General features: G+C 36.6%; 1 protein-coding gene across 5 annotated transcripts in view; it reads right to left on the bottom strand.

The window, feature by feature from the left end:
* CLOCK (clock circadian regulator) overlaps positions 1–23,643 on the bottom strand; it is a 132,483-nt gene that overhangs the window by 30,190 nt on the left and 78,650 nt on the right. For all 5 annotated transcript variants that reach the window (XM_024746685.1, XM_024746683.1, XM_024746684.1 and 2 more), the window contains 9 exons: positions 22,948–23,039; positions 17,155–17,244; positions 10,220–10,340; positions 6,296–6,409; positions 6,041–6,159; positions 4,195–4,277; positions 3,876–3,982; positions 1,984–2,131; positions 1,348–1,423 (listed from right to left, as the gene is read on the bottom strand). In XM_024746685.1, the coding sequence (XP_024602453.1) occupies positions 1,348–1,423; positions 1,984–2,131; positions 3,876–3,982; positions 4,195–4,277; positions 6,041–6,159; positions 6,296–6,409; positions 10,220–10,340; positions 17,155–17,244; positions 22,948–23,039 (950 nt within the window). The remainder of the gene's footprint in view (positions 1–1,347; positions 1,424–1,983; positions 2,132–3,875; positions 3,983–4,194; positions 4,278–6,040; positions 6,160–6,295; positions 6,410–10,219; positions 10,341–17,154; positions 17,245–22,947; positions 23,040–23,643) is intronic.

Below are 23,643 nucleotides of genomic sequence, written 5' to 3'. Positions count from 1 at the left end.
TTCATGTGTCTGGTGGGAAAATGTCTATTCAGGTTGTCTGCCCATTTTTTAATTGGACTTCTTTTTTGTTACTGAGTCCTGTGAGTTCTCTGTATATTTCGGATATTAATCCCTTATTGGATGTATCATCTGCAAATATCTTCTCCCATTCGGTAGATTTCTTTTTCATTTCGTTGATGGTTTTCTTCACTGTGCATGGAAGGTACTTAATAAGGTTTGTTGAATGACTGAATGACATCCTCCCATCTGTCCCCTGGCATGCTGCCTATTTTAACTCATTTTTTAATATACATTCTGGACCTTTTCATTCCACTTATTTTTCTACAGGTCAAAAATACTTGTTGTAGGCAACTTCTGATATGGTTCATAATGATTCCTACCTTCAGGTATTCATAACCTTGTATAATCCCTCCCCTTTACTGTAGGCTGGATCTAGTGACTTACTTCTAATGAACAGAACAGACAAAAGTGATGGGATATCACTTCTGTGATTAAGTTACAAAAGACTGACTTTCATCTTGCTGGATTTTTCTCTCCCTAGATCTTCTTGCATACTTGTTCTGACAGAAAGGGCCACCTGGAAAGGAACTGAGGACTGCCTCTGGCCATCAGCCAGCAAGGCACCAAGGCCCTCAGTCTAACTGCCCATTAGGAACCCAATCCTTCCAACAACCACTAAGTGAGCTGGCAAACAGATTCTGCCTAGGTTGAACCTTGAGATGACTGTGGCCCCCAGTGACTCCTTGATTACAGACTTGTGAGAGACCCTGGGCTGAAACGTTGTGCCTCATGACCAGTTCTGAAGCAGAGGGCCCAACTAAACTGTGTCTGGATTCTTGACTCACAGAAACTGTCAGATAATATATGTGTGTTATTTTACATCATTAAGTTCTGTTACACAGCAATAGGTAGCTAATATCCTACACTCCTACCCGATACAATGAAAAGAGAAACCAGAGTTCAACATCTGACTGTAACTTGCCAGGCATGAGTCTTTAAGCTCAGTTTTAATATTGTCAAAGTGGGGATATCACCTACTCAGATAAGGATGTCTGAGAAATAAATGACATTTTGTAAATTATATAAAAACCTAGCCAGAGCCTAGCACACTGTAACAAATGTTAGTTTAAATCTGAGATCATACATGTCTCTCATACAGTTATCACTAAATAGCAGCCCTTCAAACCTTTTTTAGAAGCACACAAGGTTGTAAGATATTAAATTTAATATAAAAATAAATAGTAAAGCATAGTTATAACCCTGTCACAAGTAAGGAAATATTTGTTGAGTCTTGTCTTTCACTGGGAAGAAATAAAAATAATTTAAAAAAACTGTAGGATAACATACTTTGTCAGCAGCTGTCTCCGGAAGAGACTCTTCAATGCCAAGTTCTCGTCGTCTTTCAGCCCTAACTTCTGCATAACTACAAATGGTAAAAAACAGAATTTCAGTGTTTGATCATTCATTTAAAATACTGCAGAGGTGCAACCATTCAGTGTTTGTTATGTGTCTTACTTGTTCATCACAAATTCCAGACTATTTTCTATGCACCACAAAAACCTAAAACATACAGTGTATATCTTAGTTCAAATTCCATTTTTCTACATATCTCAAAAGTTTTATGTGCTACTGTAAATGATCCATAACCACACAGAACTTAAATTAAGAGGAATTAAATAAGGGAAGAGTATGCTTTATCTACTCCAGTTCTCCTTTTACATGACTGACTGTGGTATATAAAAGACAGTTACAACATCTGCTCTAAACCATAAAATTTATGTCAAGAATTATATATTTCTACATATCTGTACTGTATTTCTTTCTATATAATGCCTATAAGTAAATGTAATAATAAATTGAAATATATATCAAAAATGGTGAAAAAATCACTTTGTACTTCATTAATAAGTTATACATAAAATTACATTCCAGAATCATTATGGATGTTTCTATATTCAGAAATTCTGTAAAAAGAATTATTACCTTACTACGGTGTGAGTACAAACAATGAACTCTGGTCTTGAATTCCACTGATGGTAAGTGATATAATAATGAGTTTGAAGCCAAATCCACTGTTGTCCTTTGGTCAGGAACCTATAGTAACATGATTTGCCTTTCCCGTATTGCATTACTAAGAAGAAAAGAAATATGTTTTGATTCATATTATTAGATTTTTAGCCAAAGGTATCACCCACATTTATATCTATATATATATAATTCTTCTTCTGGCTTTTCAATAACATATAGTACATCAATTATAAGAAAATGCTATTCTGTAGAGACAGAAATTAGCATATCTTCCACAGTGCCCAATTTACAGCCAGTTATTGCTGGTCTTAGATACTTTTCACATACAATAAATTTCCAAATACTCAAGAATAAATTATTCACATACTGACTTTCTCCTGCTAAGACATACTGAGGGCAACAGCAATAAGTAATCACACCTGGGCTCCACCCACCCTCCCGGCCCCTACAAGTACAGCATCTTTGAGGCATTTAATTCTAAACCTTAACTAACCAAAATCAGAAAAAGTTAATTATTTAAAGTAACTGACAATACAGTATTTCCCAAAACATTCTCTGTAGATTTTAAGTTCGAAAGCCTTTTAATGATATTAAGCAACAAATGGGTTTTGTGGTTAAATTAACTTGGGAAAATTTGTTAAACAGGTCTTCTCAAAGCCTTGAGTATGCTAATATATGTCAAGATTCTGGTGGTGGGGAGATGGGGATGGATTATAAGCTGTTACCTAGTTTTCCTTGACCATACAATTCATTTTTAATAGACTGGCATTCATGCAACAAACCTTATGAAATGCTGGACAGGAATCGCTTGCTCTCTCTATTAATGAGGAAACCAAGTTCTACATACTTCAAACTGCTTGTCCAAAATTACCCAGCTAGCTAATAGAGGTGTCAGATATTTTTTAATACATCATGGAGCTTAGTGCCCATTATCACTTGAAGTGAGGAATGTTTCTTTTGTGAAGTGACTTTAGTCTGAAAATCTTCCATATAGCTGATGATATTATATAACATGCTTTATTTTCATAGAGAGAGGTTTATGAGACCGGCCTAAGACATTATGAAAGTATCTTAAATATCTAATTTAGAGGACACTCAAGAGGGAAGGATTTGGGGAGGAGGATCAGAGAAGCAAATAAAACCTATTAAAAACAAACTTCTGAAACAAGGAATGAATAGCACGTGGTAAAGGGGTAGGGCTAGACTCTAATCCTGTCTCTGCCACCAATGAGTTATGGGCTTGTAAGTAAATTAGTTAGCCTTTCTGCGTCTCAGTTTACTCGTGGAGATAATAGTAGTATCTACTTTCTACAACTGTGATGATGAAAAATAGAGAATAATGTACGTAAATTGTTTAGAACAGGGCAAAAAATGCGATGATAATGTTCCTTCTGCTAATATAACAACGGCAGGTAACATTAATGAAGCACTCACTATGAGTTTTCTAAAAGAGATTATTTAAATGTGTCCCTACCTCCTGGGCCTGGATATCAAAATTTATGAAATAGTGTTCTAATATTTTGACATACTATTACAGTTTTCAAACAAATCTACTTCTCTTACTCTAGATGTAGAGCTTATATACTTCAAAACAAGGTTTATTAGATGCCATATTATAAAACTGTACTTACTACTATAGACTGAAATATGTAGAATGGGAAGAAGTTTAATTTAGACTTGATCTAGGATTCCTAATGGAATTAGTTATATATACAAAGAAAAAATTTCCAATATATTTCAAAAATACAAAAATGGTTCTGAGTTGGTATTTCACCACCTTCTATTAATATGATAGTTATTTACAGATTAAAAAGTTATTATCACCAGAAATATTAAAATCTACTTACAGTGCTCATGACATTTTGCCAAATTTTCTAGGTCATCCACATGATAGTAATCATAGCCTGATGTTCCCAGAACTTCAAATGGCAAATATCCTATTATGGGTGGTGCCCTAAATTACATATAAAACAACCAATATTATGAATTTTTCCATAATAAAAAATACTCAACTAGAAATCAATTTTGGGAGGAACCTTTATTTTTTAAATAATGGATAATGAGTTTGAGTGCCCTGATGAGAAAAAGTTTGTCCTTGAAATCCATTAATTTCAAGAATTATAATATGATTATTATCTTTTTATGGAATTGTAAAATGGGAGTTACCTGTGATCTAGAAATAGAAACTTCCATTCTAAACTGTGTCTAGATGTAAACTCTTCATTAGGTTCTTCAACAGTGCACATTTCCTACAAATAAATTAATAATTAAAATTTAGAAATACTTTTCAGTGTCCTTAGCACAGTCCCAAACATTGTTAGCTGTAAAAGTAATTCTTAGCTAACTTTTCCCTAAACGTTTTTTTAATACATTTTTATTTTCTAGTACCAAGGAATATGGCAATAAATAGATGCAGGCTTCTGGAGGAGTGCTTCTCCACTCGACACATTTCTCTGTTCACTCACATGCCTAAAAACCCGAATTCTGAATTCTGATCTCTCTCCTGAATTAGAGTTCTGTATTTCTGCCTGGATGTTCCTGCACATCACAAACTCAACGTGTCCTAAAATAAACTAACTGCTTTACTCCTCATACCCAGTTACACAATGTTCCATCTCATTAACAGAGGCATACCTGTGTTATGCCATTAAGTCTAGAAATCTGAGAGTCACAATACACTCATTTTCACCATTCACCATCTAAATGGCCACTATTAAATCCTTTCAATTTCACCTTCTAAGTTTTTAAGAAATCTGTTTGATCCCATCCAGCTTCAGCGTCTTAGTTTAGACTCTAGAACCTTGCCATCATTGGCTCACACTATTGCCAAAGTGTCTCCCCAAACAAGTCTCCCTGTCCTTCAACTCATCTTCTATTCTGGCCACAATTACCTTATAAATACTCAAATATGATTGTATAACTTCCCTGCTTAAAAACCTTAATGGTTGCTCATTCCATCAGGATAAAATCTACACTCTTCAGCAAGGAGAAACAAACAACAAAGAAAGAAGCACATTTCATTGCCGGCATCTGCTTACTTTTCTAACATCATCTCTCACCATCCCTATCCACTCCTCCACACACAGTAACCCTAGACTCTAGTCATACTCAACAATGTATTCCAACCTGCCTCTGTGTCCTTGAATAACCTTCTGTAGCACAATGTAGTGATTAAGAGTTTGGGCTTTGAGAGAAAAAGAATTAGAACCAATCTCAGTTCTACTGCTTAATAGCTGTGACTTTGGGCAAGTAATTTAACTTCCCTAAGGCCACAGTTTCCTTACATATAAAATGGTGGTCATACCAGCATTTTTAAGAATTAAATAACTCATGTAAAGTATACAGCATGTGGTAAGCACTCAATAAACATTTTAGCCACTGCTATTAAGATCAAAACAAGCAGAGCGAGACTGGTTCAAGATCCTCTAACTGCTAATTCGGTACTTTGTCCTATAATATGGTGTTTCCCTAAATTTAAAATCTTAGCCTGGCTTATTTCCAGCCACTTTCCAGTGATTGAAGTCTTTGATTTTCCCACTTCCCTACTAATCATCTGCTTCCTGGGCCCAGGATATAAAAATAAATTATTTAACTGAATTTCAAAACTGAAGAGGTACATGAAAGGCAGTAAAAAGCAACTTGTGCATTTCAAAAGAAAATTTCAGAACCAATCTTTTAAATTTACCTAGATTTTTGGCTTTTCCCCTTTACTGTAGTTGTGAACCATACAAAAAAAGCATATTAAAATTTTGCACAAAAGCAGGACAACGGTGATACATAACCACTGGTTAACTACAAAGGGTATACATTTAAAACTTAGTTACATAATTTAATGAGTGCCTTGATAACTCATTATTTGCTTCAAAAATATCATGATCATGTATGTTTAATGTCTCATGGCCATTACCACTTCAATGTTTACAGGAAGTATCTGGAAACAACAAAAAAATTACACAGACAATTCTCGTAATATAAAGTGAAACCCCTTTGTGAAATAAAATTAGAAACATACCTTGATGAACTGAGGTGTAGCTAATCTGACAGTAGCTACAAAACAAACTCTATCTTCATAAGAAGGCTTGTGTGTGCGTTGTATTGTTCCTTCAAAACCATTGTGTGCTGAAGTGGATACTAAAACAATAAGGAAATAAGTTATCAACAGTTACTCCAGTAAAATCTAGTTTTTACTGATATTCAAACATCTGTCCTTAAGAGCTTAAAAGAATACCAAGTGAAATTACATTGCAAAAGAAGCATTTTAACTTACCACTGTTTAAAGATTTGAAATTTCCTATAAATTTCACATATTCATAAGTAGATGGCTCCTTTGGGTCTATTGTTCCTCGAAGCATATGACAACAAAATTCTAACTGATTTTTTGCTGAAATAAGAGAAAAAATATGACATATTTGTGACTTATCATAATGAATGATATATCACACAAAGTAAGATTATAACAGTTGTATAAGTCTACAATCATTATTTCCTCCAACAGAGGTCCTCAATGACATTTTGTTTAGTCCATAAAAGCAGTTTCTTTAGATGATCTCACCTTGTCCTTAATAAAGAAAACAGATCTTCTGATACAAGCCACTCCATGTTCCTCCATTTTTATTTGTCCTTCCTTCTCATCCTTCACTCTAATTTCAAAGAAAGGTTTTGCTTCCTATTCCAAAGTTAATACTTCTATGTCTACCTTGAACAGTCTTTCCTCTCTTCCTTCTCCAGGACCAGGGCCACACCACGGTATTCATTCCTTTAACATCCACACATGTTCTTCTTTGGTTCCTTACTTTCTACTTTTAAATTTGTTCAGGTCTTTCCATCGCAAACATATAGAGTTTTCCATGCTACTCTTTTTAGTAACACAGATCTCCTTCCTTTTCATTATGTGCTCTAGTTTCCATATGTTTACCTCCCTTAACTTTATGCATTGTGGCTTTTGCCCTCACACCTCTATAGAAACTCCTCTTCTAAAAATCACCCACGTCTGTATTAAGCTCAATGGTCTTTCCTCACTGTTTCTACCTCTTCTTAAAATTCACATGTTTTCATTCCCATAGTATGAAACTTACCTTCCTACCTTACTATTTCTATCTCTTCTGCTAATCAGTCTCCAAACTATGGGCATCACAAAAGTTCTTTTAACCACTGCACCACCAGGAAAGCCCAAAAAGTTCTTTTGATTGTAATCTATTATCCTTTACAAACTTACCAGCATTGACAAAATTATTTGCTCCTAAATCTCTCTCCCCAACTCTAACGTTTTATATAAGACCAAGTCTCATATCACTATTTGATTTCAGAACATCTCTACCTGATTGTCCCATCAGTAAGTGAAACTCAAAATATTTGAAAGTGAATTTATCCCCCTTTCTTCCTAAGCCAGCTGCCCTTCCCCTTCATCCTATATGATTTCTAACTGCTTAGTTAGAAATCATATCAATTTGGTCTCTTCTCATCCTATCACCAATTCCCAAACTAATCTGTCATAGGATGTGCTGTTCATTTCACCAAGGAAGCTCTCATGAGTTATTTTTTCCAAATGAGCATCCAGTACCACCAACTTAGTACAGATGTAAATTACCCTGTAGCTAGGTAACTGCAAAAATGGATTCTCCATGCCTCCACACTCTTCCCACTCAGATTCACCCTTGCCTATTACTCTAAGACTAACATCACTTTCATTATTATTATTTCAGCACTCAAGGACTAATAACACCTCTCTTCACTCACAGCATCAAACACATACTCTTCTGTTATTATCATGAATGGGTTTATCATCAAACTCAACAGGTTCAAACTCTAACTACTCTCTTCCTAAAATCTTCCCCACGGATGATCCCTAGCTATTTGGACACCTGTGCCTAACACCAAGTCCTACTGAGTTTATCCACTCAACAATCGAATGCGTGCTTTCCTCTCCATCCTTACTTCTACTGCTATCCTTTTAATCTCCATTCTGGTTATTTTTCAAAATTTTCCACCTGAGAGATTTCCTTTTCAGACCACAAAACCACCCAAATCCCCTTGCACTGGCTTCTCACTATGTTAAAAAATAAAAACCAAACTGTTTAGGATGAAACATTAGGCCCTATTTCCTTCTCTAGACACAAATCACATCACCTGTACTACCTCACCTTCATTATGGCCCAAATGGCATATTTACAGAATCCTGAATTTTCCAAGCAATTTACCCTCTGTTTTACATCTCGTTTACTCCTTTGACATGAAACATCTTTTTCATGTACAAAAAAAGAAATAACTTTTTTTGTATATCAGTTCTTTAAGCAGGAGGTCTGAAAGTCATTTAATTAAGGCTTTTCTCTATTAAAAAGTATTCCTGGGGAGGGCTTCCCTGGTGGCGCAGTGGTTGCGAGTCTGCCTGCCGATGCAGGGGACACGGGTTTGTGCCCCGGTCTGGGAAGATCCCACATGCCGCGAAGCAGCTGGGCCCGTGAGCCATGGCCGCTGAGCCTGCGCGTCCAGAGCCTGTGCTCCACAACGGAAGAGGCCACAACAGTGAGAGGCCCGTGTACCGCAAAAAAAAAAAAAAAAAATTCTTGGGGACTTCCCTGGTGGCACAGTGGTTAAGAATCCACCTGCCAATGCAGGGGGCACGGGTTTAAGCCCTGGTCTGGGAAGATCCCACATGCCTTGGAGCAACTAAGCCCATGTGCCACAACTACTGAGCCTCTGCTCTAGTGCCCACGAGCCACAACTACTGAGCCCACGTGCCACAACTACTGAGCCCGCGCCCTAGAGCCCGTGTTCCGCAACAAGATAAGCCACCACAACGAGAAGCCTGCACACTGCAACGAAGGGTAGCCCCCCGCTCACCACAACTACAGGAAGCCCGTGAGCAGCAACAAAGACCCAACGCAGCCAAAAATAAATTAATTAATTTTTTTAAAAAAAAGTATTCTTGCCTGATCTTGGAAACGGAAGCCTAAGGTCTGTATTTCTGCCAAAGGCTTTCGTTCAGTTCTCCAGACAATGTTGCCCTTGTGAAGGTCTCTAAAGCAGACTCCTCTTTTGTTCACCTCTTGCCATGGCCCAGGGTTCCATCTTTCTAATTTTTCTCTCCTTACTCTATATATTTACCTCAAGCAACATCATTCAATCCATGACTTCAAATACCATTTACAGGCCTATAACTGGCCTCTACGTCATTATATCCAACCCAAATCTTTCTCCTAGGTGAAAGACTAGTCTCTTGGTCAATGTCATAGGAACTTGATTTTTAAACAATTATAAATAGGCTTCAAATGGATTCTCCTGGTCTCCAGTTTTTCATCTTCTCAACTCCTTCTGACAGGCTATCTTATCAAAGATGTATGTTCACACATACTTACACGTGTGTGTGTGTGTCTGTGTGTGTATGTGTATCTCAATTCTTGAACGGTTAGTGTTCTACAGAATCTGAAGATTCAAAATATAAAGAACCTTTAAAATGATTCACGTCAGTATTACTGGAAAAGTCAAAACTTAAAAATCATGGAAAAAGTAGCTAAAGAAGACATCTAATCACTAATGGCCAAATGTAGTGCTGTAATGATTTCAGATTTTACACAAGATAATTTATGCAAGAAAATGAGGTATTCTGGTCAAGTTAATTTGTCCAGTGAATCTAGGAGAAAAGTCAGATTATACCATGGTATTTTACACTTATTAAAGGCAGGGACTATTTTTCCCTATTCTTGGCACTTTTATGGTATAGCACACAAATGTCTGGCACACTAGACATATCCAATAAATTACTGTTTAATTAATAAAGCAATTTCCTTTATTAAATCATTTTTTAAAATATAGACGTCTTGCCCCATAGTTTCAGTGTTCAATTGGTTAGTGATGCTGAAAATGAGCTGTTTCATTTTCTCTCATTAAACACAGTAAGATTTTATATAAAAATTAAAAAGAATATACTGCAAGTTCCATTTTTGTGTAAAATACAGTTTTATGGCATACTGTAACAAAAAGATGAGGTTTCAATGTATTCTGGAAGAGTTCAGACTTCTAATATGGTCGTAATTCCACCATATGTTAGTATTTAAAAAGGATCTAATAGGGTATTTGGAACGATGCCACGTGTTAATTTGGTTAAACATACCTGGGTTTGTCACAAAATTACAAAAGTAAAGGATAACGCAACCAAATCTGTTTAACTTTTTGTTTAAGAACTACTACTTACATTTTAAATATTCAGGGGTTAATGAATCACTTTCCAGCAGATGCGTAGAGAGTATTTTATAAACTTCTGAATGTTCCCCCTCTGGGATAAAATTAAATATACTTTGATCCACAAGATCTGACTGAAAAAGAAATTTTTAAAAGTTAAATAATTATAGTGATTCAAGAGACATTTATTTTAAAAGTACATAATCACTCTAAATACATCAGATGAGCATATGGTTAACGTTTAATTATCTGTGAAAACTGACAAATGTCACGTTACAGAGCACAACTCAAAAAACAAGACTGAGAAGGTGAACGAGGTTAACATGACTTCATTGCCTCTGAGACTAGTGTCATCAGATTCATGATCAATATGACCTTTGGAAGTCTGATAAGTTATTTGCAAAGGTGAGTTTCAAATTTGAACATGTAAAATATAACAGGACTAAGAAAGTTGATTAGAAGAATCTTAGGCTACCAGATGTAGCCTTACACGTCCCAAACTCTGGTAAGTTATGGTGGTGTACACTACAATAAAGGACCACAGGAGTGGCCACAGGCTACATGAAGAGGAGACTTGACTTTAGTGTCATTTCAGCACAGTCATTTCATTTGTCCAATGTGTCCTTTCTTTTTTATTTCATCTTTTCCAGCCATCTATCCTGTATCCCATTGTCAAAAAGCCATGCTTTAAGATAACCACCCTCTTCCCCAAAAAAGGCAAGCTATGTGCTGAGCATTATAATCCTTGCTAAAATACAGCTTTAATCAACAGTAATTTGACAAGCAACAGGTAGCCTACAGTGTGCCATGGCTGTGGGATCAGAAGTGAATAGGACAGTGCCCATCCGTAAGAACCATCGACAACAAAACTTTAGTGACTTCACATTTCCTGCCAAATCCCATGCAGTCTACCTGGCTTCTCTACATTTTCAAACTGCCCTGTGGAATCCTGGGGTTACTGAAGTGGTATCTCCAAGACTATGGAGGTAGGCATGGAGGGCAAGGGAAGTGAAAAGGAGTTGTGAAAGCGGGCTAAGGGTTCCACTAAGAAATTTCACTTTTATTTTGTATTTCAAACACTGTAAAGATTGTTAAAAACAAAAACTTCAAACAGTAACAAAAAACAGCCACTGGGGATCGTAAGAGGTTGGAAAAGGGGTGTTTACCACTCTTGTACAAGCCATACATTTACACTCTTCCTTCTGTATCTTCTCTAGCCTTCAAGGTCCACCTCACGAAGTGGAGTACCTTTTCCCTCTCTCACCACATGTTTGTACCCTTCCATCTTGCAAACACCAGTTCAAATTATTTCCTTCAATAATATGTCCCTTAACTGCATAATCCAAAGTAAAAATAATAAAGTTCCTTTAGTAATTACTACTCATATCCTTCATTTCCCATCAAAAATATTTAATTATATTTTAATCTCTATGTCCTACCGCTCTGTGGGTGAATTAAAGGGCCCTATCTCTTACACCTTTATCTCCTATCCTTCAAATCAAGACACAATAACACTGAGCTTTGCACATATCGGTTATTAGTGCAGTAAGTTATTTTGAATTAAGGAGTTACTTGATAAGCCTTAAGGGGTAACCACACCAAAAATATATCTGCATTTTAACAAGGAATTTTTCTGAATGTCTGAAAAGTCTCTAGAACAGAAGGAATAAACAAAAAATTAAGGCATGAACAACAAAAAAGGCTAGAAAATTGCCTTTTATTCATAAAATAAAGTATTAAAATATAGGCACAGACGTTAATATAAAAAATAGTCTTGATAGAAAAATAAGATACCTATTTGTAGAACCAAAACTCATTTTGGAGATGATTAGTTTCCTACAATTATTTACTTTTACTGACATTTCTTCCACTATTTCAGTAAATTATGATCTAACCTTTGTCACCCTTGCTTTTTTATCTATAAATCTACAGGCTGTCTCATATGCATAGAGAAAATATATGATTATCTAGTATACAGAGTGGTGTAATCACAAGCACTACTTCTCCACCATTCTGCTTCCCCAGACACTTGATAAACTGAAGTATCAGACTTAGTAGGCAACTAACTGATGTGTGATTTTCCATTAACCATTACACTTCCAATCTCTAAATGAAGCTGATCATACTTGATGTTGCCATACCATCCACTCAGTTCCCAAGCACAATTCAAAGGAAAGAGAAGGAAGTGACAGGTATCTGGATCCTTCTGTGTCCCTCAATTATTTTCATGAAGAAGAAATGTAAATCCTGCTGATAGCCATATGATATAAATCAATAGGCTGTTTTCTTTACATTAGGTCAATGCAACCGTTCGGTGGAAATGATTAACTCTCATCAATTATCTTCTCCTCAGCGAGAAAACTGACAAATACCTGCTACAGAGAGTAGCTGCTCAAAAGGGACTGAAAGCTCCTCCAAAAAAATGTCAGGTATATGTTGGATATAACATATTTTTAAACAACTATGCTCCTTATGTACAGGCGTAAGGAACGGAGATTCTGGCGCAATCAAGTAAGCTTTATTTGCTTATTTCAAATATTTGTTTTCTTATTAAAAGTATTTACTCACCAATAATCATATAACTATTGAAAAAAATTCTAAATTGTTATTTCTGCATACTGCATTTACACCAAAGATGGTACTGGCTTTCTTAGCACATTCTTGTGTTTATAATTCAAAATTACCAAGTTAAGAAGAGTAGAAAATGAAATGCTCATACAGTATCTTAATAGTGGCACTTTTAGTCCTGGACCCTGTTAGGCTGTAACATGGTGAATCTTCCTTCCTATATTACATGGTAACAAATTTAATATACTCTCTTCTCAGGAACACATTTAAGCAAGTATGAGGAAAACAATCTTAAACTGTAAAATTTTACAAACTTTAAGTTCCTGGTAAAGAGACCCAACTTTATGTCTTGGCACTTCCACTAAATTGTACAATTAAGTCCAATTTCTCTGGGTTTCATGTATGCTTCTAACAAACATAAAGGGGCTGGGCTAAGGATGTCTAAAATCCCTTCTGGCATGGAGGTGGTATGACCCCATAATTTTGTTGTAGAAAGCCCCACCAGGAAAAAAAAAATTCATAAATTTCCTTTTCTGATTATTAGCTACAAATAGGTTAAAATGTACCTAAATTAATTTCGTAAGTATGACATGACAAAGTTAAAAAATTTTTTGCAGGACCTATAGAATCAGTCTTGCAATTTTAGTCAAATTTAAATTAAAAAATGTTGTTACACTGACCACTGATTAAGATGGCAAATTTTAATTTCTCAACAGAACTGAATTATAAACACTAAAGTCTGTATTTAGAGATTTGCTAATGTTTCTCCCCCTCTGGGCAAGAGCCAAAATTCTGTTTTAGACAAAAAGGTATGCATGTTCAAATACAAAGAAAGGCACACCATTGTTTTAAACCTTTTGTTTAGCATCTGTTACAGTTTAATTATTAATAGCAAGTCAAAACAGAAAATCACATACTTTTTTCCTTACTGTGTTTGATCCTAAACAAGTATTACTTCATTTTCTCAAAACACACTTGTGTTTTTGTTTTCAAACCTTCAAATAACATACAACATTGTCAGTGACGTGAAGGAAAGTATCCACCGTAACTGGAGAGCGGTAAAAAAAAAAAAAAAACACAAAAACTGTTTTAATAAAGGCTACTAATTAACTCCGCATGGAATGAAATGGGCCTGCTGGATCAGCAGCGACCTCCTCTGCCCAAACGCTCACCTGCTACATGCTTTGGCTGACAAGACAATCAAAAAGATCCAGAAGATGTTACTAACAGAGGAAACTGGGAAGGGGACATATGGGAACTCTCTGTACTATCTTCTCGATTTTTCTATAAATCTACAAATAGTTCTAAAATTAAAAGTTTTAAAAAAAAATCCAGGAGGGAATGGTGACGAGGTTTCTCACTGAGGGGAGAATGTTAATGATCAAACACTTGGATCCCAACTAGATCTGTGGTAGACATGTTGTTATTTCAAAATGCAATTAAATATTCCCTCACTAAAGATCCAACACCAGTGTGCCATTAGGAAGGAGTTTTTAAAACATCTACATCAAATAATCTACTCACTTTCTTATACTCAATCAATAATTCGTAAGTGCCTCTCTGAGAAATGAGCCAGCACACCTGGATACAGAGATGAAGTCCCTGCACTTGGGAAGCTTACATCTACCATTATTATCAAAATAAACAGAAAATTACAATTCACTGTAAGTGTCACGGTGGCAGTACGTATAAGGTAACGTGAGAACACAGAGAAAAGGAATCTAATTCTCAATGAAGTCCAGGGAAAGTGTCCAAGAAGCAGGCTTTTAAAAAGTCTGACCACATTGCAAATTATACCCTGACTATGACTAAATTAAAGATTATATAGTTTCTATAAATCCATAACCGAAAGAAAATCCAATAAAAATGTCTGTGGTTTAAAAGCATATAATTATACCTTTATTCAAGTTACTTAACTTTATTTTTTTAATTAAAGTGTAGTTGATTTATAGTATTATTAGTTTCAGATGCACAATAGAGGGATTCAATTTTTTTTATAGATTACACTCCAAAGTTACTACAAAAGTTTTTACAAGGTTATTACAAAAGTTATTTATACTTTAAAGTTATTACAAAATAATGGCTATATTTCCCTGTGCTGTACAATATATTCTTGTTGCTTATCTATTTTATACATAGTAGGGGTAATCCCATACCTTATCTCGTCCCTCCCCCCATCTTTCTCACCACGGGTAACCACCAGTTTGTTTTCTTTATCTGTGAGCCTGCTTCTGTTTTGTTATATACATTCTTTCGTTTTATTTATTAGAGCCCACTATTCAATCTTATCTTAGTCATATCTTAATCCTATCGAGGATTTCTTTCCCTGGCTTTTTTCACTACGTAAATATATATATTTTAAATTAATTAATTAATTTGTGGCTGTGTTGGGTCTTCGTTTCTGTGCGAGGGCTTTCTCTAGTTGTGGCAAGCGGGGGCCACTCTTCATCGCGGTGTGCGGGCCTCTCACTATCGCAGCCTCTCTTGTTGTGGAGCACAGGCTCCAGACGCGCAGGCTCAGTAATTGTGGCTCACGGGCCCAGTTGCTCCGCAGCATGTGGGATCTTTCCAGACAAGGGCTCGAACCCGTGTCCCCTGCATCGGCAGGCAGATTCTCAACCACTGCGCCAACAGGGAAGCCCCGTAAATATTTTTTTAAAAAGAGTCCTCCAGAAAATTCTGTCCTTTTCTCTGCCCATAGTAGTTTACTTACATGTTGCTATAATCTCACTGTTTATTCCCAAACAATTTTTAGATGTTGGGCTAATCACCTATTGTTTGAGCTTACTTGTAAAGAAAGCCCCTAGAGAAGCAGGAAAGCCAAGTCATTTTCTGTGTGACCCAAAGAAATTAGCAAATTACTTACTGCCTGGCTTTCAGAAACAAAGTAAGTACCCTTTTAGAATCTGGCCTTTTAAGTATAGAGTCCATTCTCTTTATAAAGTACAAAGTAGCAGAGTAATCAGAGGGAAGGAGATACTGCTTTTCAACATCTCTTGAAAGAGATCCTTATAGAACAGTTGACTCTGCACTGTTATACATTTTCAAGAGATGGGCATTTTAAGAGTAATTTATAAGTAACTTCAAAATATTTACACCACAAGCCCCACTGTAAGCAGATAAGTTAGGGGGCCCCTGGAGAAAGAGAACCAGAAATAGCTTTCTTGACATAAGAGAAGCCATTTTGTAATCTAAGCCTGGCCACAATGCTTGCCCTGATCTCAGTATTTAATGATCTGAAGGGAACAAAGGAATGCAGGGAGAGAGAAAAGGCAGGCAAACAATAGTGAAGGGATAAAGCAGAGTCCTAGTTCCTTCTCAAAGGATATACATAATAATACATCTGAGCTCTGTAGGAACCAAGGCCCCCCACCCCCACCCCAAGTGGAGGATATAATGATGATGCTGACCTTTTCTGACTTCAGCCAAGTAAAGCTGGGACTCTGTCAACCTTTGCCCCACTTCTATGCTGAATTCTCCTCTGCTAAAGCCCCTTCCTGAATATGCATGTGCCCTTAGCTTAAAACTTCCCCAATTTTGCTGTCTGGGGAGACACTACTTTGTGAAAGATCCCCCCCATCACCACCACCACGTGTTCTCCTTACTTGCTGCGAGTTATGATAAATCCTTCCTTCTCCCAGTCTTTGGCTTGGTTGGGTCTATTGGCTTGGCACCCACCAAGAGGCGAACCCAGTTTCTGGGTAACACCATCTTAGATAAGAACATTACATATTCAATAAAAACTTCAAATTCATAAGAACTGTCAATGGTAGCAGAGCACCTAGCATAGTACCTGGCAGAGCAGATGTTCAATAAATACATGTTAAGTAAAACAGCAAATACATAATTCAGGTATTCACCATTCTAATCAAAATTATAATTCTTTTCGAATTATCTACTCTTTTGATATTAATAACAAATTGAATATGGCCATTAAAATATTATCAACTCAAGCCACAGAGCACAAAAGTTCTATATCTATTATTTTCAGTATGTTCTTATAAGTCATTCTTTTGAGAAAATTATTATTTAGCTGCAACAAATATCTCAGTAGAAATTTAGTTATTCTCAAGATAATTTCAGTGATTAAGCAACATCTTCACCACGCTGATTAAAAAGTTAACACTGAAAACTCAGCATGATAATAAAGAGGGCAAGGAGAATAGAGGTTAGGTAAAGTGGTAGTTGAATATTTAGTCACTATAGATTAATGACTGACCTGAGAGAATACAGACATACTAAAACAAGAGACATATTTAGAGGTCTCATCCCCGCTCCAACCGCTGTTCAGCACTGCTCTGAGGGGTCCACTTCTTAGTGCTTTAGAACGTTTAGAATAGGCATTAAATAAGAAGAAGATCACAGGATTTTTATACTTACTGGTAAATGTTCAAGTAATGAAGTTACACTCTCAGACACATATATTATGCTTCCATCTGTCATGATTGCTAAAAAAAAACCATCAAGAGCCTGAAATTAAACATAATGGTCAGTTAAATGAAAAGAAAAAAGTATTTCACAGGACAGAAATAAAAATCTAAGATAAATGACAAAGGACTTAACTGTGGAAAATTCCAGAGCACTGTCAAAATGCTAGCTTTTCCCCTTTACAATACCTTAGTATCTATCTTTGTGCATTTTAAAATGCTTCTGGAAAAAAAAAATCACCCTATGGCCATTATTGGATGATTGGTTTCTAAAAGGTAGAAACAATGTTCTACCTTTATCATGTTATTATACAACAATGGCCTTATTTGAAGATGTTAATATCTCCGAAGCACATAGGCCACCAATAATATGTCTTCGGCACACAAAAGAACACATTACCACCTTCGGATATATTAACAGACAGATATTATGTACAGACTGAAGCACAGGGAGATACATGGGGAATAAAGTGGAAGGGAGTAAGCTGAAAAAGTAGGCTGAGGTCAGATCATGATAGGCCTTGAATACCAGGGCAAGACATATGGACTTTTTTCAAGAGTGGTCTGGAAGCAGTGTGTAAAATGGATTTAGAGGAAAAAGTGAATTAAGAGGAAAATCTCAGTGGCCTTCAGAATAGTTGGGGAAGTTAAGGAGAATCCAAATGAAATTATCAGCAGTAAGAATAGAGAAGGACGGACTTAGGCAAGCATTAAGAAATGTGATGTTAGAGTTCAGGAGAGAAGTCAGCATAGGGGAACAATACTTAATAATAAAGCAATCCTGGGACTTCCCTGGTGGCGCAGTGGTTAAGAATCCGCCTGCCAATGCAGGGGACATGGGTTCGAGCCCTGGTCCGGGACGATCCCACATGCTGCGGAGCAACTAAGCCCGTGTGCTACAACTACTGAGCCTGCACTCTACAGCCCGCAAGCCACAACTATTGAGCCCACATGCCACAACTACTGAAGCCTGCGTGCCTAGAGCTCATGCTCTGCAACAAGAGAAGCCACCGCAATGAGAAGCACGCGTACCTCAATGAAGAGTAGTCCCCACTCGCCACAACTAGAGAAAGCCCGTGCACAGCAACAAACACCCAACCCGACTCAGCCAAAAATTTTAAAAAATAAATTTATAAAATAGTAATAATAATAATGAAGCAATCCTGTATTCACATATCACAAAGTTTTTCATTTGAGAATCCTAGGCACCAAAGTTGCAGCTGAAGAAATGAGATCTGCAAAAGAGAGGAGAATGCCAAAGACAAATCCTTGGGGAATAATCTATTTATGGGAATGAGAAGGAGCAAAAGCACCAGAGAAAATGACAAAGACAGAATACGCTGTTGTCAATGAAGTCAATGGAAGAAAGAATGGCAAAGTGAATGAGGAGGAAGAGGGATGGTTCAGTATAACATAGAATCAAATAAGACAAGGAATGAGAAAATGAGGACTGAATTTTGGTGACTTTTAAGAGTAATTTCAATAGGAAGGTGAGTCACACTACAATGAATTTAGAGATGGGTGGATGATCAGAAGTCTATTATAAACCACTCTTTCTTCCCTTCTGAAGTTCATGAAAGGACACATTTTGAGGGGACAAAGTATCAAGGGAAGTCATTTTTAAAAAAAGTAACTGAAATATATTTGCAGGCTGAAGGGAAAGAAGATGCAATAGAAAAGACGTTGAAGACATACAGCAGAAAAGATACACTGTGAGAGGAGTTCCTCTTCTCCTATCAAAATAGTTATCACAGGGCTTCCCTGGTGGCACAGTGGTTGGGAGTCCGCCTGCTGATGCAGGGGACACGGGTTCGTGCCCTGGTCGGGGGGATCCCACATGCCGTGGAGCGGCTGGGCCTGTGAGCCATGGCCACTGGGCCTGCGCGTCCGGAGCCTGTGCTCCGCAGCAGGAGAGGCCACAGCAGTGAGAGACCCGTCTACCGCAAAAAAAAAAAAAAAAAATAGTTATCACACTAAATTTGAATTTCTTGTTTTAGGGTTCTCTCAAAAGATACAATCTCTAGTGAGAATTATGTATAACTCCTCCAATACTGTATCTGCAGCACTAGCATATGTGTAGCCCGTGGCAACTAAAAAATAACCCGTATGTAATTTATGGATCTGAGAGTTAGAGTAACCTCCCTCCAAGTAACTGCTGAGGTACGTGTTGGAAGTAGGGAAAAAGGCATCCCCCACCTCCTCTTCTATTGAGGGAGACGTTTGGATATCAGAAAGTACTTATTTTGAGTAGATGCCTGTTTTCTAGAATGGCTCAAACTCATTCTTGGCTAATGTAAGGGGAGGGGGTGAAAATCTTATACTTTAAGCAAATTCATGAAATTTTTACAAAAACTCCTTGGTACAATAATGCTGGTATTATTTCCTAAGGAAAAGGGTCAAAATGATGTTAAGAAGGACATGTTTTTCTCATGTGAAGCTAGATTGTGTCATCTTTGAAAGCAAATTACTATTTTCTATGATGATCTCTATTTGCTAGGAATTAGGATGCAACTCTCTTCTGTGAAGAGAATCAACTAAAATCAGAACTCTTAATGACTTGATCCCACTCCCAGAACCAGAGCCTGCCCCTTCCTCTTTCAAAGCAGGCAAAGATTCAGCAGAGAAAAGCCTCCACCAGCATCTCACCAAGTCTTAACACAAGAAGGGATCCAGGGCTCAAACTTCTTTTGAGTGGAAAAATGTAATTTCCCAAGAAGGTAAGCAGGTACACCAAAACCTGAAGGGGCCTTGGGGAGGAAGACTCGAGAGATGTGGAAGGAAGATCAAGACACAGAAGGACATCCTCATACCAAGACTGAAGACCTTGAAGGTTATCCCTTGCCCACGCTGTACGATAGGAGGGAAAGGGCTCATTAGTTAAAACTCATCTTCCTATTTGACATCTACTTTACCCACAACAAAAGGCCTGTGTAAACCTTCGCTGTTTCCTTAGTGGGTGTTTAATATGGGAAGACTGGATGGAAGTTCTAGGGAAGGGGACAGAACCACCTTGTGATGAGGCAGGCAGGGCACTGGCCCTTCCCTTGTAGATTACTGGAGAGAGCTGCCAGGTGCCAAGGAGAAAGAACTCCTTACAAGGAGATGACTTCACACAGAGATGACTTTGCATAGAGGTCTGGTCAGGGTAAACTGCCCTGATTTCCTTGGCTACTCTCAACACCCCCAGCCAAGGGTAGCAAGGAATATTCCTTAAGCAACAGAGACAAGAGGAAGAGGGACGGGTGGCAACGGAAGAATGGAGAAAGACAGCCAACACATAAGGTATAAGTGAATTTTAAGATCTTAGTCTGAGTTCTTGAATTAATTAGCAATCTGACCAGACAAGCTGCAGCCTCTCCAGGCCTCATCCGTAAAATGAAGAGGTTGAGCTGAATGACCCCAACTCCTCTACTAGCAGCTCTAACATTCTACGATATAGCCTACATCCGAAATTCTGCTGAAACGGGTACCCAGACTGCCTAACTGTAATCTTATCAACATGACCAGCAAACAGTAACACAACTAGGTTAGTTGGACTCAGGTTACAGTACACACATTTATACATATCCTTCAATCTTGGCAGTATGAACTTAAAATGCATATTTACTTAGTAGTTGTAAATATTCACTAAAAATCAAAAATATGCTTGACATACTGAAAATAAATAAATGTAGTATTTTTCAGGAATGTAATTTTAAAAGCAGTGAGGATAATCATGAGACAACTAATTTATATTTTCAAAATTCACATGTTTAAATTTTCTCTGTTGCATATTATATATAATGTTACAATCTCTGGACTCTTTATTTTTAACACTTATCTACATATGCACTACATGTGTCCTGGCAATTAATTTAAAAAATCTGTTCATTGTAAAGACAAATTTGAGGACAATGCTTTCCGTTTAGCTTATTAGTGAATAGGTAATTTACCTTGCTAAGATTCTTAAGTGTGGATATTACATCAATTTATGAATTTATAAAAAATTTTTCGTACCAATAAAGCAGGGTACATAAATAGCTTATGATTAACACAGAAGATCTTATTAAATGATTACACTGAGAAATAATCAAAGAAAAAATTAAAGAGGAATGAAATGAGTTGATTTCTTCTTGTGGTTATAGACATCAGCTTGTGTGTACCCCTTCGTAAATGTATTACTTCTATCTAAAGAGATGATTTCGGACAATGGCAAACTACTTTTAAGAGGAGAAAAAATTTAACAAAATTGGAACTATTATTTGGTTTGTAACTTAAGTGTCCACTAACTTAAAGAGCTGACTGCTGGTTACTAAGCTAAAAGTCCTGTGCCACGGCTAGCCTTCACTGAAAACAAGTCTCATGAGTGGCAGTGGGCACAAGGGCTGGGGCCACCGGGACCCGAGGCTAGTCTTCCTGCAGTGAGTCCTAGCTAAGCTAATTACTGTTTTATTTTGAGCAAGTGTCATAATCCCTTTGTTCCTCAATTTCCCCATCTGAAAGTTAGAAAGGGATACAAACAGTTTATCTTCAGAAGGTTATTGCGAGGATTCACTGAGGTAATATGTGAAAAGTGCTCAGTTATTTTTCAGATTTTAAGCACAACTTTAAATATATATACAATGTATTTATACTCCAACAAATTTTCATACGGTAACATTTCTGCTGAATAGGTAAAGACTTAATTAATCCAGCAATTAACTGTTCCACCTGAAGTATAAATAGAAAAATAGTTCATTAATTAGCAAAATAACGTTGCCTTAGGCTTTAGTCAATATACAAAGACACGTGAGACATGGCTATTACATACACATACACCACATTACATACACCACACAGAAAAATGCTTAAGTTCTAAAATAACAGACCCAAACAAACAGAATGAGAAATGTAAATTATTTAACAACCTCTATATATTCCTACCTCAACTGCTTTCCTCTACTTCTTCCATGTCTACCTTCTGCATATGTATTTTTTTTGTCCTTAACTGTTACAACCAAAGTATACCACCTTTGTTTATTGTAAGTTTTCATGGAAATCTGATACTGAACTCCGTACTTTGTGTGCATAGATACCTTATTAATGTAAATAGGAAATGATTAAAAAGTAAAAAAGTAAAATAGATAGGTATGAGTGACTCAAAATTTTTGTGGATTTTATAATTGATTGTATGAGTTATTAACTTTTGCAATTCTAAGCAAATATGACCTGAATTGTTTTCAAAAATAATTTTGTCGCAAAAGAACATCTACTTATTTCGTTTTAGAAGTTTCTATTTGAATTGAGAAAAGTTGCCTTTCAATGTATATTTCATTATTTTAATATTTTCAAACTACTTCATTTATTACCATTTTATGTTGTGTTTAGGTGGATTTTAATTTGTTAAAAAAAATCTTACTGTCTAGTAGAATACATTTCATAATAATATTTAGTATGTGATGAATAATATATTTTATTTTTCATTTGAATGTTACTGTGGTCCAGGTAGAGAACTTGGTAGTTATAGGTTTCTAACTTTTATTAAGCCTCTCAAAAATCCAGATGTTACTGAAACCACAAAGATTTGGCATTATTTTACCACACAGTACTATTTCCTTACAATACTTACATCAGTTAATTTTAACTGAAGAGATAGTTGACTGACTTACACTGAATTAAGATTTTTCAATATTAAATTAATATTGTTAAAACTATACTAAAATTGGTAGCCCCAATGATTTCTCTTTTAAGGAAAATAAAACTTTTCAAAAATTAAATCTGGACATACCTCCAGCATTAATTGTGTAAACTCTTCATTACTAAGGAATGTAGGTTTCCAGTCCTGTCGAATTTCACTAGCATCTGACTGTGCAGTGATTTCTGTAAACAGATTGACACATTAGCCGTAGAGTCCAACCACAGAGAGAGGGTGGTGGTACAAAAGGCCTACAAGTTGCCTTCCCTTCTCCCACTCTAAACCATAGTCAATAACATTCATTGGTCTAGGTAGGTTATCAGGAGGTCCAAGTTTGGGGATGAGGAAATATTTGAGCTAATGTAGCAAGTTATCTCCTTGGATTTGCTCTCCTGAAAATACCAGTCTCTTTGTATTTTCTTTGGGGAGCTCTGAGAACCTGTATTGCTGACAGGCCTGAGATTGCTTCCTGCTTTACACAATGACCAAACAAGAATCAGAACAAGCAGATTAGACCAAGCATTAGGAATATGTTCTTTTTCTCCTTTCTTTCTTTGCCATTCAAACGGTAGCACCTAGAGCAGACATAAGGACGTGAACCTGGAGGAAAGGAGCCAAGGAGATCAGTCAGTCTGCTTCTAAAAAAGAATGACTTTATTTCACTCCAAAAAAAAAAAAAAAATTAAAAAAAAGAATGACTTTAGGCCTGCCTATTGACAGGCAGAAAGATTCTTTCCAGTCTAAGGTATTCTATTCTTAATTAATCAAGGAGACTAAAATAAAATTTTA

This window comes from Neophocaena asiaeorientalis, unplaced genomic scaffold (assembly GCF_003031525.2).
Source record: "Neophocaena asiaeorientalis asiaeorientalis breed wild unplaced genomic scaffold, Neophocaena_asiaeorientalis_V1.1 scaffold19, whole genome shotgun sequence".
Taxonomy (NCBI): Eukaryota; Metazoa; Chordata; class Mammalia; order Artiodactyla; family Phocoenidae; genus Neophocaena; species Neophocaena asiaeorientalis.
The sequence above is the reverse complement of the archived record's forward strand: the minus strand, read 5'-3'. Positions and strand labels throughout refer to the sequence as shown.